The sequence below is a fragment of the Sinocyclocheilus grahami genome, unplaced genomic scaffold, assembly GCF_001515645.1.
Source record: "Sinocyclocheilus grahami isolate Dianchi unplaced genomic scaffold, SAMN03320097.WGS_v1.1 scaffold1440.1, whole genome shotgun sequence".
Taxonomy (NCBI): domain Eukaryota; kingdom Metazoa; phylum Chordata; class Actinopteri; order Cypriniformes; family Cyprinidae; genus Sinocyclocheilus; species Sinocyclocheilus grahami.
Genome location: NW_015506619.1, coordinates 212,025 through 230,445, shown reverse-complemented (window position 1 = coordinate 230,445; position 18,421 = coordinate 212,025). Strand labels below are relative to the sequence as shown.

Genomic DNA, 18,421 nt, shown 5'->3' with positions numbered 1-18,421 from the left:
GCATGCACAGTTTTAAGGCAGCTTTAATCACCTTTTTGGTAACTTTGTGACTTAACTGCCCACGACATTGGATGCTTGTAATTTATTTCACGCTTTGATATTAAATTATATATACTACAGCACACGCCGGCACTTTTGTGCGTGCAATTGAAGAGTGCGTGCTCCAAGAACAGTACCGTTTCTCCCAGTGCTCTCCCTGGTGCTGAAGTGAAGCGGGAGTGCATGTCTGAAACATCTCCGCTTTGATGTGGTCGTAAACATGGTCTGCAACTAAATAAATTCACTTCTTGTCAAGAAAAAAGAGACAGAAGTAGCGGTTATGAGTGGGGTGACCAATCCTAAGCTCCGCCCCTGCGTTAATTTTTAAATAATTTAATTTTGACCGCACTAATATTAATATATGTGTATATATATATATATATTATATATATATATATAGACAATAAAGAGTATGAACAATTCTTGCTGGCATACTTGAGTTTGTCCAGTGTGCAGATTGGATCCTCCATTTTTTCAGAGAGCAGCTTGACTCCTGAATCTCCTGGGTGATTGTAGCTCAGATCCAGCTCTCTCAGGTGTGAGGGGTTTGAAATCAGAGCTGAAGACACATATCGACAGCCTTTCTCTGTCACCATACAACCTGACAATCTACAAACACACACAGAAATAGTCAATATCACATTAGTTTGGCAGTCAGATGTCACAAACACACAGTGTGGTAGCTGTCCATTTTTATAGATTTAATCACAAAAGTACAAAAAGTGTAGACACCTGATACATTTATGCTCCAGTAAAAATGTCAGTAGAAATGTACACTAATATAGAGACCTGCACTCCAGAGTGCAACAGGGTGCGGCGCGGGGCAACTCTTGATGGGCGGGTGCGGGCGGGAAGAGACTCGTGTGTGTGCGGGATGCGGGAGAGTAAAATGATTTGCGGGACTCCCGCAAAATAGAATTTATCTAAACAGAAAATGTCTAAAAAATATAAATTGTTATTTATGTGTTGCACAAAAGCAAAAAGAACAACTATTACCATTAAAATGATTAACACGTGCAAGCTAGGCATAGTTTCTATTTATAACACGTGTTTAAAGGGTTGCGCAATGTAGCCAATCACAGACTGAGCTGTTGATTTCTGGAACGCAGTGGCCAATCAGAGGTGATTTAAGTTAGAATCCTCTCACCGCAGTGCTGAAATTGCGTGCTCGCGAATCCTCTCATTTTAACACACATGAGTAGACATTGTGAATGATTCATTATGCATATGTTCATTGTATTATCACAGAGCTTTATGAAATCGCGATGAACTGAGATGTCAGCTTTTAGTGGTAATAAAGGGAGCGCTGCTTGCATTCTGCCATGCCAAACCATGCACGCAGCAGCCCATGCTTGCTTTTCTGTTAAAAATAACAGTGGTTTGTGAATGTTGGTGCTTAGCCTAAATAACACATTTTATCAGGAGCATTTATGCTGGGACATGGATATGTTCTTATAAATTTGCTCCCAAACATAAGATTGTTGCTTAGCGTCGGAAGAAGGTGTGTCCAAACTTTTGACTGGTAATGTACGTATATCATATCAAAGTATCTACACATGAGCTACACTTGGTTAGTAGCACTCAGATTTTACCTTGTTTAATAATGCCACATTAAGTGTCATTTGTATAGTTTGAAGTCAGTGAATTAGGCTTTTGGAGTCTAAACCTTCAGTGTTACGTTTGTGTCATTAGTGTTTCTGTGTTTTCTTTTTGATCACAATACATGTTGATAATGCTTAGTGCTATTTGCTAACAGTAGCCTGCCTTTGCTGACATGGAGAGACAAGCTGCTGGTTGAATTACTTCAGGGCATATCTGGATGCATTCATTTCAGAACTTCAACAATTATTTTAAAAATCAGTTAATACTGCAGTGTGCTTGTGTTTGGAGCTCTGTCAAGTTATGAGATGCATTATTTGAATGCTTGGCCAAAGAGATGTGTCTTTAATCTAGATTTAAACAGAGAGAGTGTGTCTGAACCCCGAACGTTATCAGGAAGGCTATTCCAGAGTTTGGGAGCCAAATGCGAAAAAGCTCTACCTCCTTTAGTGGACTTTGCTATCCTAGGTACTACCAAAAGTCTAGAGTTTTGTGACCTTAGGGAGCGTGATGGATTGTAGCGTGGTAGAAGACTAGTTAGGTACGCAGGAGCTAACCCATTAAGGGCCTTATAGGCAAGTAATAATATTTTGTAACTGATACGGAATTTAACAGGTAGCCAGTGCAGAGACTGTGAAATTGGGGTAATATGATCATATTTTCTTGACCTGGTAAGGACTCTAGCCGCTGCATTTTGGACTATCTGTAGCTTGTTTATTGAAGATGCAGGACAACCAGCTAGCAGTGCATTACAGTAGTCCAGTCTAGAGGTCATGAATGCATGAACTAGCTTTTCTGCATCAGAAACGGGTATCATGTTTCGTAACTTGGCAATGTTTCTAAGATGGAAGAATGCCGTTTTTGTAACATGGGAAATATGATTTTCAAAAGACAAGTTGCTATCTAATATAACACCCAGATTTTTGACTGTAGAGGAAGTAACCGTGCATCCGTCTAGTTGCAAATTGTAATCCACGAGATTCGGCGTACTGTCTTTTGGTCCAATGTTGTGGATCTTAGGAGATGTTACAGAACCATTTAATGTAAATTTCTTTGATATGCTGAAAGAAAATCTATATAGATTACATTTATGCGGGCTTTTGCGGGCGGGAGCGGGACAAAACATGAATGTCGCGGGTGGGAGCGGGCCCAGATAAGATATATTTCTGCGGGAGTGGGCAGGAGCAGGACTGAAAAATCCATCCCGCGCAGGTCTCTACACTAATATTTCAAAAAGGTACATGGATATGTTCTTATAAATTTGCTCCCAAACATAAGATTGTTGCTTAGCGTCGGAAGAAGGTGTGTCCAAACTTTTGACTGGTAATGTACGTATATCATATCAAAGTATCTACACATGAGCTACACTTGGTTAGTAGCACTCAGATTTTACCTTGTTTAATAATGCCACATTAAGTGTCATTTGTATAGTTTGAAGTCAGTGAATTAGGCTTTTGGAGTCTAAACCTTCAGTGTTACGTTTGTGTCATTAGTGTTTCTGTGTTTTCTTTTTGATCACAATACATGTTGATAATGCTTAGTGCTATTTGCTAACAGTAGCCTGCCTTTGCTGACATGGAGAGACAAGCTGCTGGTTGAATTACTTCAGGGCATATCTGGATGCATTCATTTCAGAACTTCAACAATTATTTTAAAAATCAGTTAATACTGCAGTGTGCTTGTGTTTGGAGCTCTGTCAAGTTGATTCTTTATCTTTTACTTTTAATCTTCAAATCAATTTTATAAACTGTCATTTTCAATTTCTACAATGGGTGAAAATGCCCCAATCATATTCTACAACGAAAACAATCAGAGTGCCTTGATATCACAATTTTTATTGATTTCCCAAATCCAGTACTAGCCTCACTCACAGTGTAACGGGGCTGACAAGACGTGAGACGTGCGGATCCATATGCAAGCTTTTTATTAGGAGAAGACAGAGACGTGGTCATAAAACAGGCATGGGTCAGATAATGGCAGACAGGTATATGCCGGACAAAACACAAGAATAGTCCTAGGGCTAGCGTAGGTCGAAGATCGGCAGACAGAATCACAGGGGCGAGACTAGAGGGATAAATCCAGGGAAAACAGGCAAAGATCCGAAACCGCGAAAACAGGCAAGGCAAGGCAAAACAAGGAAAACACAGAGACTAGGAACGGGGTACGGGCTAAACAATACTCAGCAGAGAATGGCAGTTTGAGTGGGTGTTATATAGTGAGTGAGGTGATAATAAACAGCTGAGTGCAATGAATGCAATCAGTGCAGTGTGCAAACCGTGCAATGAATGATGGGATATGTAGTCCGGGGTGCTATGCAACAGTTTGTGTTGTGCGAGAGTCAATGTAAAGGAAAGGGTGACCTCTGGTGGTTAGCCGACGGAAGTTCATGGACCGGATTCGTGACACACAGTATCATTGATTCATTCATTGTTTACTTGCTCTAGTGGTGGATATGCGTCTACCTTTAAGGGCAGGTAAAGACACGTTCTAGCTACCTCTCCCACTCCGCTGCCCACAATCGTAGAGATCACCACCCAGAACTGCTTTGCTTAGCTTTGATCAAAGTATTCGTTAGAGTGTAGAACTCGAGTTGCAATGATCATCACTGCAACTTTTCATGACAAGAGTAGATCTAAATATAATGCCATAATCAAAACCTATCACAGCCTTTACTACTGTTGCAGCCATTAAAATAATGGCTTTGTTTTTAATGCCAAAGTGTATATATTTATTTTTATTTCTTTATTAAATTAATTTAGAATAAAAAAAATGTTGGAGTATTTTATGCCATTTTGGATCATACAGATAAGAGTAATAGTTCATTTGAAACTGTAAAGGGTCTATGTAACACAGTTCGTAGTTCGGGAAGAAGGAGGTGGGAACCGGCGAACATTTAAACAAAACTTTAATAATAAAATAAACACAAAACAGCGCGACAGTCGTCCGCGAGGACAGAACCAAAACACAAAATAAAATCCAGGCCTGGTCCTCTCTCATCTTTCACTGTCGTAGCTCCTCCTTTTATCCTTCCGGAGCTCCGCCGTGGGACTCGAGACCGGTGAGCAGTGTTGCCTCAGGGGAGAGAGGAAAAAAAAAAAATTATCAGTCCAGTTCCCGGACACACTGGTCCTCAACTGATCCTCAACTGGCTGAGAGACTCTCACTCGTGGTGCCATGCGATGGTACTGTGCATCTTTGGTGGACGGCCCACCGCTCCTCCGCCTCCTGGTGGACGGCGATGGCTCCTCCTGTTGAGGGCAGCCGGCAGCGAGTCCCCCGAGTCCCCAATCATGGCAGACGGCAGCAGGCTCCGGCCTCCTGACGAACGGGGTCGACTCCTCCGCTCCCTCTTGGACAGCAGCCACCCCTCCTCAACCTAGGAGCATGGCAGCGAGCTCTCCGTCCCACCTCATCTTCCATCGTTCCAGCACCACCACCTCGGGCAGCCACCGGCGGTCTCTTCGCTTGTTCCTGCTGCCTGATCTCCTCAGCACCGTGACCCCACTCAGCAGAGAGGGCTCTCTGACAGCGTGTACCTCCTTCCTCCAGGGTTTCGGCACCAATGTAACACAGCTTCTAGATCGGGAAGGAGGAGGCCGGGAACTGGCGAACGTTCAAACAAAACTTTAATAATAAAATAAACACACAAACAGAACCAAAACACAAAATAAAATCCAGGCCTGGTCTTCTCTCGTCTTTCACTGTCGTAGCTCCTCCTTTTATCCTTCCGGAGCTCCTCCGTGGGACTCGAGACCGGTGAGCAGTGTTGCCCTCCCTCAGAAAATCTCTAGAACCACCCTCAAAAGTCTCCATTTTTCACAAAAAGTTGCCAAATATAAAAACAAAGTAAATAGAGGTAAACTTGGTAAAGGTAAAGGAAAGTAAATATATACATATACTTTACAAATGATGACAGTATAAAAAATATAACAAAAGATTAAGTATAACAAAAAATTCTGAAGTGAAATTAGGAAATGCTTGTGATCTGCAAGCACATCAAACATGATGGAAACGATGGAAAGACACAAAAGACACAATGTTGGGAATTTGTTTTTTGTGTCACTAAAGTGCATCCCTGTCCTGCTCAAATACAACAGATAAGAGATATTATGATTCTCCAAAAACAAAAACTTTATTCATACAAACTATAATATTTCAGTCAACACACTCTATTACTACAAAGTAAGTGCAAAATACTGCATCCCAGCACACATGACACGATGATGCACTATCTCTCTCTCTCAGTATCTGGTTGACATGACTGTGCATGAATTGTGGTATAACTTTTATGTCCTTGGTTAAAACATGTTCATTTTTTCTCCGCTATCTTGATTGATGCTTATAATGAAATTGTGGTGTGCGTCATGCAGGTGTGGTGTACTGGTGTGTTCACTGCGCAGTAAAAAATAAAAAATCTCCCAAAAATCACTAGTTTTATTTAAATATAGCTAAGATAGCTCCTTGCAGCAAAAATTTTTAAAAAGTCGCAGCTACAATGAGAAAGCAGCTAAATTTGGCGACAAAATCCCCAAATTGGCAACACTGCCGGTGAGTGGTGCAGGTGTCGCTCATTATCAATTACTCCACCAGCCTCGCTCCATTCATACGGCTCTCGGCCCCGCCCCCACTCGTCACAGTCTACTTTTATTTGTGTACACTCACAATATCAACAAAACATTGCGCTTTTGTAAAATAAAGAAAACATACATGATGTGCTTTCTGCCATCTCTGTGTTTGTGGACTGAAGCACATCACAAAAATAAACCGAAACTCAGCCTATAGGCTACTTGCCTCACAGATATGAGAAATATATCTATAGAAAGCTTGAAATGCATACTTTAAAACTAAACATTTCAAATCGAAAACAAAAACTCTCTGATTTTATAATCTGTATTACAGATGCGAGTCAGCATCATTAACTTCATCTTTGCAGCCACACTGACTCAGAAAAAAAGGAGTTTATTAATGAATAATTATAACATATTCTTACTATTTTTCCAGACACATTCATTACTTTTGCCGGTGCTTTGCCACAAGCTATATGTGTGAAGTTGAGCACAAAATAGGCTAGCTAGCCTACACATTAAAGGCTCATTGTGGTTTAGTTTTCAAGTAATTACCTCTAATTGTTGGCTAGAAAAATCATAACTCAGGGAAGCCCTAGTTTTAATCTAGTCCTCCTTTTTTCTATACCTCTTCCAGGTGTGCTACACCTTGCGAGCCTGTCTTGACAGTTTCATTAGCATGGTCTCATGTTGTTTCCATCAGTGCAGCATATCTTTTCCATCACCTTAATTCAGGAGTCTCCAAACTCGCTCCTGGAGGGCAGGTGTCCTGCAGAGTTTAGCTCCAACTTGCCTGAACACACCTGCCTGGAAGTTTCTAGTATGCCTAGTAAGACTTTAATTAGTTTGTTCAGGTGTGTTTAGTTAGGGTTAGAGCTAAACTCTGCAGGACAGTGGCCCTCCTGGACTGAGTCTGGACACCCCTGCCTTAATTGATGGATGTCTAAAATAAAAAAAGAAGGAAAAGCTTAAAACAGGCCGGATGCCTGGTCCACGTGTGAGCTATGATGTGAAAATTAGCCCCATCAGATTGTTCATGGCGTCAGTGTTGCAACAATATACAGAGATATTGTCAATGAAAACAGCACACAGGTCTAACTCATTTGAAGTACTCCTGCTTAATGTTACACTGTTATACAGAAAAATATATTTCCTATCTCTTGCTCTGGCTACTGTGTATAGACCACCAGGATAGTTTGCTGATATTCTAAAAGATTTTGCATATTTCCTCTCAGACCTATTGGATAATGTTGATAAAGCACTAATAGTCAGATACATTAACATTCACACTAATAATACAAATGATGCATTAGGGCTTGCATTTACAGACTTAAACTCTTTTGTGGTCAAGCAAAACATTGCACCCACTCATTGTTTAACCCCTTTAGATGCAAAGATTGCCGGCAGCCTCAGATTATTGTTGTACAACAGTCATGTAATGCCAAGTTCACACTGCACAATTTTTTCCCTGATTTTCACTCACCAACAAGTTTTGCAAAATTGCTGACAAATGCCCGAAATCGGAGGCAAATCGGTGCTCATTCACGCAAGTGACAATCATGCAGTGTGAATTATTAAAGACGCAATCTGAGAGAATATAGCCCGTGAAATATTTGGCATGCTAATTATCTGGACCTGTCTGCGATTCTTCCTATTGTAAAGTCATGCAGTGTGTAACCTTCTGTTGCCAGCCCATTGTGCAATGTGAACACAGCAGCAACTGAATGCTACCAATGACAGTTGTGCAGTGTGAAAACAATGATGATCCGATGACTTTGAAAATCGTGCGGTGTGAACTTAGCATAAGGGATAATACACAGATAATGAATTTAATGCACATCTAGGTCATTTGCCAGCATTGACAAGTCAAAGCTGTTAATGATGTTTGCAGTGCAATATTTGACAGAAGTGTGAAAATGATGGTTATTTTCGTGAGTTACAACTCGTTAGCTCTAGCGTTCTGCCCCCTTTAAAGTAGACAGAGAGATGAAGTCGTACAGTAAGACCATGTTTATTTGAATAAACTAATTATAGAATTTATTAATTTTTAGGAACGAGAGAGAGAAGGATGAAAGTTGCATGTGTGAATTATGTAATGTGTATGTGTATGTGAATTATGTATGTGTATGTACGTATATGGAAGGGTTCAGTAAACAAGTCTGGAAAACCATGCAAGTCTAGCACAGTTTATGGCATTGTGTTCTCAAATGTATGCAGTCTACATTGGTCATACTTCTCAGGGTGGAAAATATAGACATTTTTATAAATGTGAAAAATAAAACATGCCTGCAAATATTGTTTTTGTTTTTGGCATTGAAAGCAGATGCAACATTTGGTGACAAAAATGTCATTTATTGTAAAATATATTTAAAGTTCATTTATTGTGACATCATTTTGGTACTTAATTTATGAAAAAAAAACTTTTACCTCAGTATCTCCAGCTGACAGTTTGGACTCTTCAGTCCATCAGAAAGCAGCTTCACTCCTGAATCCCGCAGGTCATTGTTACTCAGGTCCAGCTCTCTCAGACAGGAGGTTGAGGATGGTAAAACTGATGACAAAATCTCACAGGACTAAGCAGTGAGTTTACATATGGAACATCTGAACAAGAAAACCCCAAAGTCACTGCATACAGAATAAATCTTAGCAATGCAATTTTAAGTTAATGCATAAATAAATAAATAAATCAGCTAAAGTGTTTGAATTCAGACCTTAGTATCTTCACAAGACTGAGCAGTGAGTTTACACCCACATAGCCTGTGCAGTGAGAGAGAAATCAAAAACAAATAAACAGTGATATTAATGTGTTAATCAGGTAGGGTTTATAACAGAGCTATTCAACTGGCCACCCATGGGCAAAGGTGCAACAAGGTGGCCACACTGGCCCAGGCCATTGTTTCACAGCTGAAATAGAAAAGGAAAAAAAGGAAAATTGACAAAAACAAACAACCACAGACCATAGCAACAACAGATGCCAGTGTTGATAAACACTTTTGTGAGGGGGTTGGGAGATATACACAACTCTAGTATAAAGACATTATTATCAGTCATATCTTCTGGAAAGAAATAGCACAGACACTGGATAAAGATGATTATCATAAGGAGTATACTTTGAAAGGCTGTACTGTGTTTGAAAGGCGTTTTATTTTTTAATAAAGCTGCATATGGATCTCAACCTGTCTGACGGTTCTTTACAGTAGACTTCAACCATCCACCGATCCTGCAGCTCTTCAACAGCTCACGTCTGAGGTCTCTGCTCAAGCCATGCATCAGCAACAGCTCAACTGGCTGATGATGCTAACCAAGGAGTTAGTTAAGATGCTGCAAACTCTCCGCTTATCCACCAAGCAAAGCATCAACTCACACCACAAGCTCGTCTACCATGAGCACGGTATCTGATAATCCATGCCTCACCTTTCCCTAAAAGTTTGATGGGTCCCCAGGTGAGTGTAAAGGTTTCCTACTACAGTGCTCTTTGTGTTAATCAGCAGCCCACATTATATTCCATGTACAAAAGAAGGATTTCGTTTGTCTGCTCGTTTCTAACAAGGAAGGCTTTAGACTGGGCCAATGCCATCTGGATCCACTTTTCCCTCGTTCAAAATATTTCTTCAACATTTTAGAGAGGTGTTTAAGCATCGGGGGAATGGCCGAGATGCTGGTGACCAACTGCTGTCCCTTCAATAGGGTGAGAGCACTGCTGTGGCATGTGCTCTCAATTTTCACACGTTAGTGGCTACCTTGTAACTGTTCTTTCACAAGGGGCTACATTTGGAACTTCTGTCAGAATTGGCCTGTCGTGATGAAGGAAAGGATTTGAATCAATTTGATGTAGCTTGGTCGTGCACCTCTCACACCTGAGGAGAGAGAGCATCAAATCAAACAGCATCTGTGCTTATACTGTGGCCAACCCGGTCATGTGAAGGCCACTTGCCAAGTTTGTCCCAACCAGCATTATCCATTTTAGGTAAGTGCATGCTAATTAATGCCTTACTCATCTTCTTGTATGGAAATACCTGTTCAGTTGACTGTCTCTGAGAAAACCATTTGTACTACTGCTATGCTTGACTCCAGAGCTGCGGGCAATCTCATTGATATTGACTTTGCTGAGCAGAATGATATACTAGTGACTTCTTGTGCATCTCCTTTGTCAGTTGCTGCATTAGATGGAGCACCACTGGGTTTGTGCTATGTCCATCATGTCACTCAGGATTTCACGCTCCAGGTTAGAGTCCTACACACAGAGATCATTTGCCTCTACCTAATTCCCTTGCCCAATTATGCCATCATTCTCGGTCTACCCTGGCTCCAGCAACATAATCCCCAGATCTCATGGGCTGGCGAGGAAATAACACATTGGAGTCAAAGCTGCCAATCTAAATGTCTTCAACTTGTCACCGCTCTGCACGTTAGCACCACTGAGGTTAAACCCAAGGATTTACAAGTTTTTAATCTTCCCACTGAGTATGCTGACCTAATCTAAGCTTTCAGTAAAGTCAAGACAACACAACTTCCTCTCCATCGACTAAGCGACCATGCCATTGAATTACTGCCAGTTAATTACTTCTTCTCACTGTCAAAACCAGAATCTGAAGCCATGCAGAATTACATTAAGGAAGAACTGGCCAAGGACTTCATCCGGCCCTCCACCTCTCCAGCATCAGTCGGTTTCTTTTTCGTGGGAAAGAAGGATGGCGACCTTTTACCTTGCATTGATTATCATTGACTGAATGAAATCACATTAAAGTTTTGCTATCCCTTACCTCTGGTACCTGAAGCCCTAGAACAGCTCAGAACAGCCGAATTCTTCACTAAACTAGACCTCCCTAGTGCCTACAATCTCATCTGTATATGAGAAGGAGATGAACTGAAGACCGCTTTCTCTACTAGCACTGGGCATTACAAGTACTTGGTCATGCCATTCAGGGCTCGTAAACAGTCCTTCTGTGTTACAGGCTGTTATAAATGACATCTTCAAAGACATGTTTAACAAGTGGGTAATAGTTTATATTGATGACATCTTTGTTTATTCAAGTACCTATGAAGACCATGTCAAACATGTAAGGTCTGTTCTCCAATGCCTGATCGACAACAAACTCTGCCAAAGCAGAGAAATGTGAGTTTCACTCACCATCTATGGTGTTCCTCTGATATGAAATTAGTCCCAAAAGAGTTGCCATGGATGAGACCAAAGTGAGTGCCATTGTCACCTGGCCATTACCCTGCCACAATGCTTTCCAGGCTTTGTAGACTTCTACCAAAAGTTATTTTGTGGTTTCAACAGTATCACAACACCCTTAACCTCCATGCTCAAAAGGAACTCTCACAATCTCTCTTGGTCTTCAGAAGCTCAGCAGGCATTTCAAGAATTAAAATCCAGATTTACCTCAGCTTCCATTCCGCATCACACTGATTCAAGTCTAGAGTTCATTGTTGAAATTGGTGCTTCCATTACAGGCATTGGGGCTATTCCACCCCAACAACATAGTACTCCTCCTGAGGTGTTCCCTTGTGCATTGTATTCTTGGAAACTCAACCCCACTGAGCAGATCTACGATGTTGGCAATCGAGAGCTCTTAGCCATGAAGGCTGCATTCGAGGAGTGGAGGCATTGGCTGGAGGGGGCTAAACATCATATGCCACCTGACTGTCCCAATGATAAGACATTCATGCCCCCTGAGTTCTGTCAACGACTCATGCTAATGTCCCATGCATGCATCCTGGCATCACAGCAACCCTTCAGATAATCAGTAAAAAGTTTTGGTGGACTGGTATGCAGAATGAGATCACCATGTATGTCAAGAACTGCTCAAATTGCAACATCAATAAACCATTCAAACAACTGCCTGCTGGGTTGCTCCAACCTTTAACCATTCCTTGAAGACCTTGGTCCCACATCGCCATAGATTTTTTTATCGATCTCCCGGTGTCCCAGGGTCATATGACTATCCTCACTGTGGTAGACAAATTTTCCAAGGCTTGCAGACTCATACCGTTACCTAAACTCCCCTCTGCTCTACTCTTTATCTCTGGGTTTTTGTGCTCTGTGCGAGCTGTTCTCTATATTTTGATCACGTTTGTGAGATGTTGATGCACTTGAAGTTATTCACCTGAATACTTGACTGTATCAGTTTGTGTTGAATAAGACTCCTGCATTTAAGTCCATCTCCCTCTCTCTTTTGATTACATCTGTTACAATAATGATTACATTTTTGGATAAATTATACAATATATACAAATATCACTTCCCAGTCTGCACAAGCACTATAGTGGTGTGAAGCAGTGTGGGCTGGTGGGATCAGTGATAATGAGTGGTATTCATACCACACACCAGTCTCTTGAGTCTCACATATCTGCCCTGGTTCCAAAATCAAATCACTGAGTATGCTTCTGAAATTAGGTTCTTTAGCCTTCATGCTCATTTATTTTGACATATTATATTATTGTCCCATCTATTGTTATGATGATCAATCTGTCAATCATTGCGATTATGAGAGTGAATCCCATTTTTGCAGATGTCACTCCCAAAACTTTCCAGCATGTGGCCACTTGTCTTCTTAGCAGCATGGAAATGTCAGGTTTACAGGACTCCTGGGGACCCTGATTTTAGTACAGATGATTACTTTTTTTTTGAGACACTGCTTGTGTCCTCCAAGAAAATGCCACCGATAGATTCATACTACAATATAAAGTATATCTGCTAGTCATATTAATGAAACAGCTATTCATACACATATTTGAACATAATAAATAATAAATGAATGAACATGAAAGTCAAACCTTAGTTGCTCCAGCTGACAGTTTATACTCTTCAGTCTATAAGAAAGCAGCTTCACTCCTGAATCCTTCAGGTCATTTATACACAGGTCCAGCGCATTCAGATGAGAGTTTGGTGATTGGAGAGCTGAACACACAGTTTCACAGTGCTGATCAAAAGGGCAACATCCAGCAAGTCTATAACAGAGCATGACAGTGAGGAGGAGATGGATGGTTAAAGTCATGTTTTCTGTATTCTGTGCCTGACAATAAAATGTATTTTATTGATCACGTATCTAATATCCAATGTGACATGAAGGTCTCTGAACACAAGTCATGATAATTGCAGTGGCTATCTGTAAATCCGAACATAAGCACATTAGGTGGAGTCTAAACATGAAAAATCCCAATTGTAAAATTAACACTGCTCTGTATTTATAATGGAGCCACCAGCAGAGTGTTAAAAGTAACACTGAGGCAGAATCATAAGTAATGATCAATGTTCATGTTTTTTGAGAATGTTTCATTTGAAATGCTTGACCCTTGATTTTTATTAAATTAATGTTCTTTCACCATTTGCATGTTTTTTTTTAGCATTTGTTCATTGATAAAATAGAAAGTTGGTGAAGAAGCAGATCACGTTGTCTGTTTCCAATATTCAGTCACAAAGTGCTTTAAGTGTCGTGTAGTTTGATGACTTTTTCAAAGTAAATCATAGTGAGGTTGAGGCATTTCTTCACTGTAAAAATGTTCTATTAAAGAAAATCCAGCTGTTATGTATTTACACAGTAACAGGATGAACAGAGATTGTCTGTCAAAGATGCAATTACATATTTTGTACAAGAATTCTTCAGCGGGCATTGAGACATACCTTCACATCAACACTCACAAACAACACTCGCAGATCAAGTCTGAACATCACAAATCAAACTAGCTGTATTTGCTGGAAACACTCAATTTGAGGATAAAGTGTACCCCATGTGTACAATGAAATATAATGCTGTATCTTTAATGTTGTGGGCCTATTTTCTGCCAGAGGGAGTGCAGCCCCGAATGGCCTCACAGCATAATCTAGAAGTAATTTTAAGTTCCTTTGTCTCTGCCATGTAGACCATCTCAAGCGCCCTCATCTCGGCCATGGAGGCCATTTCCAACTCCCTCGTCTTTCCTCTCCCTTCAATGCAACCACGGAGGTCATTCCTGAATTCCCCATTTACTCTTTAATGACCACTGAGGTCATTCCCGAACACTCTGAGAGCCTTGATACAAATACAGGTTGAATTTTCTGAAATGCATAACTAAAATGAACTGAAACTCAGCGAATACTTGCCTCACAGACATGAGAACATGAGTCTGTAACATAAGTCTATAGAAAACTTGAAATGTCTACTTTTAAATGAACCAATTCAAATTGAAAACAAATATTCCCTAATAAAGTAATCCATATGAAACCAACGTGAGGTACAATCGTTCCTGTCTGAGCTCATTATCTGTAATGTGGTCACACCCATGCACAGCGCAGCCTAATCATCCTCGTGAGCCACATGAACATGTAAAGGCCAACATCACCTCCGTAAACAAAGCAGAAAGACTTTAGAAGAAGACACACTGTGAGGAATAAGCCAGAATTTACCTCAGAAGATGAAATTGTATCAGAAAATTTATTTTTACTACTAAGTAACATTTTGCTTGGAGTATAAACGTTTTTAATTCTGCATTTAATTCTGAATGTGAGATGGTTATGAACATGTTTTCCACACAGCTGTGCTTTCAGCTGCTCATATTCTATCTGTTTCAATGCTCATAAATGAGGAATACATTATTTATATAAATAAAAACAGGGTAATCTGATAACTGTCAACCCTCCCATTTTTCCTGGGATTCTCCCGTATTTTACCATTCTATCCCGCTATCATCCCGTTTAAATATTTCTGTCAGATGGTGGATGTATTTGGATTGGTTGCTGCTGGTCTGGAGGTGATCCAGATGAGAGCAGAGGGAAGCAGCTCTCCTTTCATGAGCTTTGACATCAACACAGCCACTGATGAAGTCTCAGTCACATCACACACTTTCTGAGCGTCTGAAAACATCAGTGTGATTCTGCTTTCATCCAGACCATCAAAGATGAACACAACTTTACACTCCTCATAAATCTGTGAGTCCAGATCTTGAAGTTCAGGATGAAAGTCCAGCAGAAGTCTGTGAAGACTGTACTGATGATCTCGGATCAAGTTCAGCTCTCGAAATGGAAGCACAAACATGAAATCTACATCCTGATTGGCTTTTCCCTCGGCCCAGTCCAGAATGAACTTCTGCACAGAGACGGTTTTTCCGATTCCAGCGATGCCTTTAGTAAGAACAGTCTTGATCTGCTCTTTCTCCTCAGATCCTGCTTCAGCTGAGGCTTTAAAGATGTCATTGCAGTAGATTGGAGTGTCTTGTGAGTGTTGTGTTCTGGCTGTTTTCTCCATCTGTAAAACCTCATGTTCTTCATTCACTCCTTCTCTCTCTCCCTCTATGATGTAGAGCTGTGTGTAGATGCTGTTCAGGAGGCTTTCATTCCCCTGGAGTTTGATCCCCTCAAATAATCTCTCATACTTGTTCTTCATGCTGGCTTTGTGCTGGTCTATGACTCTTTGTAGTTCATCATTCGGTGGTTGAGGAGGATCCTGGTCTCCAGGGTGATCATCACTATCCACATAACAGAAACAAGAAGAACAATAAAATGAATGAGTATGAAAAGAAAGATCTTCTAGTAAAGTCATGTGTGTCGTTCTCTGGACCAGCTGAGACACAATAAACAGCTTTAATACAGACCCAGACTATTTTCATGCAGAAACTATCCCAGATGAGCTAGAACCAGCTTAATTCTTAAAATGACACTTAGTAAAAATCCTCTCCATGTTTGTTTTAACAGTCGAACACTGTATATATAAAATCATGCTCCACAAACGAGATCTTGAGCTCAAATCTGTCCTTCATGAAGATGAGAATGAAATGCTCCCAACTGCAGAAAACTGGAACCAGATTCCTAAAAACACTGTTAAAGGACACACAGCTGATGAAGATAATGGATGAATCTGGTTCATATTCAGATGAGAGCGCTCTATAATGGATACATTTGTGGTGATGCTCAAAATATAGTTAAACCATATAATGTGCATTCATTTATGGTGTCGATGGCTAAAGAAGACATTGATTTCAAATATGGGTTCATTAAATTGTCTCACTCTCATTTTACTGCAGCAGTTCTTTCAGCTGCATGTCTGCACTCACACAGGCTCAGAGGTCACAGCTTCATCACTGATGTTTAAATACTGTCTGTTGTCTCACCTGGGGTTAAAGGTCACTGGTCCATCACTGAGTTCAGGGGGTTCTGGCAGAGATTTATCACTCCTCATAGACACACAGCTGGGCTCTGGAGATTCTGCTCTCTGGTACTGAGAATGATCAACATGCTCCTCCTCTCTCTCCTGATAGGAACTCATTTTACAACCAGTCTTCTTCTGCGTCTCCATAAAGATTTCTGTTTTGCATTGGGACATACAGTGACACACAACTGTCATCTACAGACAAACTGAAAAATAAAGCATTTTCTTTATTATAAAGTTCTAGTCTATACTGCAGTACACCCAGATAGCAAGAACGTTTGGGCCAAATGTGGCTGATAGCTGTCACATTTGGCCTAGGTATGGCATGGCTGAGCACATATGGGCCAAACTTTAACCGTATATGTTTTGCTGAGAGACGATTGTATAGGGGAGGCAGAGAAGTCTTTTGTCAAAAGAATAAGAAAGTGCTATAACAAATAAGGATACTACCAATACTGTAATGCAATTTGGCAAAGGATGCTGAATGAATGAATTTATTTACAGTAACTGACTATATTCCAATGTGTGTTTACTGTATATTCTGTTGTTTGGTTTTTTAACTTTTCTCTTCTAGTGCTTTTCATCTACTGTAAGATCTCTTTACAGTAGTGTAATGAAAGTAAACCTTTCTTAAAGTTTAATGCTGAATTTTACTGTATTTGCATCCCTCTATTTATGTCATATACTCTAACAGACATTGACTAGCAAAAGGATTGCTGTTTCCCAAAAGGAGGTTTTAGTAACAGTGTTGAATTGATCTCACTAGTGTTCTCTAGACAGTGAAGTAGTCTGTGTATTTGACAGGTTTGTGTGTCATCTGAGGCCAAAGTTTGATTCTGACAAAAGATAACATGTTTTTGACTAAACTATATTTTGACCTGGAAGTTTGCACAAGTTGGTGTCAGGGTCAACAGGAAGGGACCCAAATGCAGAGTGAGTGAAACAAGATTTATTGAAGACACACAAGTTCACAGCACAGGGGTTGACAATCTTGGGACAGCTCCAACCAGCAGGGAAAGGTCAATGCCCTGAGGGGTAGACAGTCTGGGGCACAGTCTCAGTCGTTGGTCAAATCGGGGCGGAAAGATGGGGAGAAACCCAGAGCAGAGAACAGCAGAGCATGCAAGCAGAGTGAAGGGACTCAAAGCAGGCAGCATCAGAGATTTGGTTCTCAGCACCAGGCTTAGTTGGCGGCCCGTCTTGGGGAACCAACAGGTAGGGAGTCTCAGGCTGGAAGAGCAGGACTACAGGGAAAACGCAGCACAAACACAAAACACCACTACTCAGCGCAACACACAGAGAAACAAAACTTGATGTAAACAAAACGTGATGTAAATATCTAGGTTTGGACTACAAAAAACTAAAGTATAAAATCTAAACAGCTCAGGAGTAGGAACAAGATTAATGAACAACTAAATAAGATGTTACAAGTAAATTAAAGCAAGATACTAAAGAACAAAACCAAAATCAGGAGATAGAATAATCAAGAGCAAAAACTACAACAAGGATACACAATAGCAGGGTAAGACTGGAATATAGAGCAGCAAATCAGTAACTGACGAACCAGCAACCACAAGAGGAAAAACAGCACAATATAAAGGGAGGAAAGTACACGAGGGACAGGTGAGCCCAATTACAGAAACGAGGACAAGACCAGGCCTAAACAAGTGGGCGTGACCAAGGGAAACAAGGTGGGACCACAGGAACACATGGCAAGCATAAACGAAGACAAAACAATGTGTGCAAACACAAGACAAACAAAGAAACATTAAACAACGACAACACAGACAAAGCTGCCAGGGCAGAGCCCTGACAGTTGGTGTATAGTTTTGAGATTGTGTTTATAGTTGTGAGAAAATTGTGAATTGTTTCATGAATTGTGTGTTAGCAATCGAGAAAAACTGTAATAAATATATAAATGAATTAAAATAAATATTTTATTAGGCACATGGATCAATTGTTTTTTCTGGACAGACACTTTCTGTACAGTATAAGGATGGATGCTTGCACTGTCCTGTCTGTCGAGTCCATGTAAATATAATTGCCAGGGAAAGGCACATATTACTGTGCATTTAAATATATTTTTGGACT

At 40.6% G+C, this 18,421-nt stretch overlaps 1 protein-coding gene across 1 annotated transcript in view; it reads right to left on the bottom strand.

Moving 5' to 3' along the window:
• Window positions 1-8,660, bottom strand: part of LOC107570316 (stonustoxin subunit beta-like) — a 24,407-nt gene extending 15,747 nt beyond the window's left edge. The window contains exons 1-2 of the mRNA XM_016256535.1: window positions 8,631-8,660; window positions 475-648 (exon numbers count right to left, since the gene is read on the bottom strand). Of these exons, the coding sequence (XP_016112021.1) occupies window positions 475-635 (161 nt within the window). The 5' untranslated portion in view covers window positions 636-648; window positions 8,631-8,660. The remainder of the gene's footprint in view (window positions 1-474; window positions 649-8,630) is intronic.
• Between the last annotated feature and the right edge of the window lie 9,761 nt (window positions 8,661-18,421).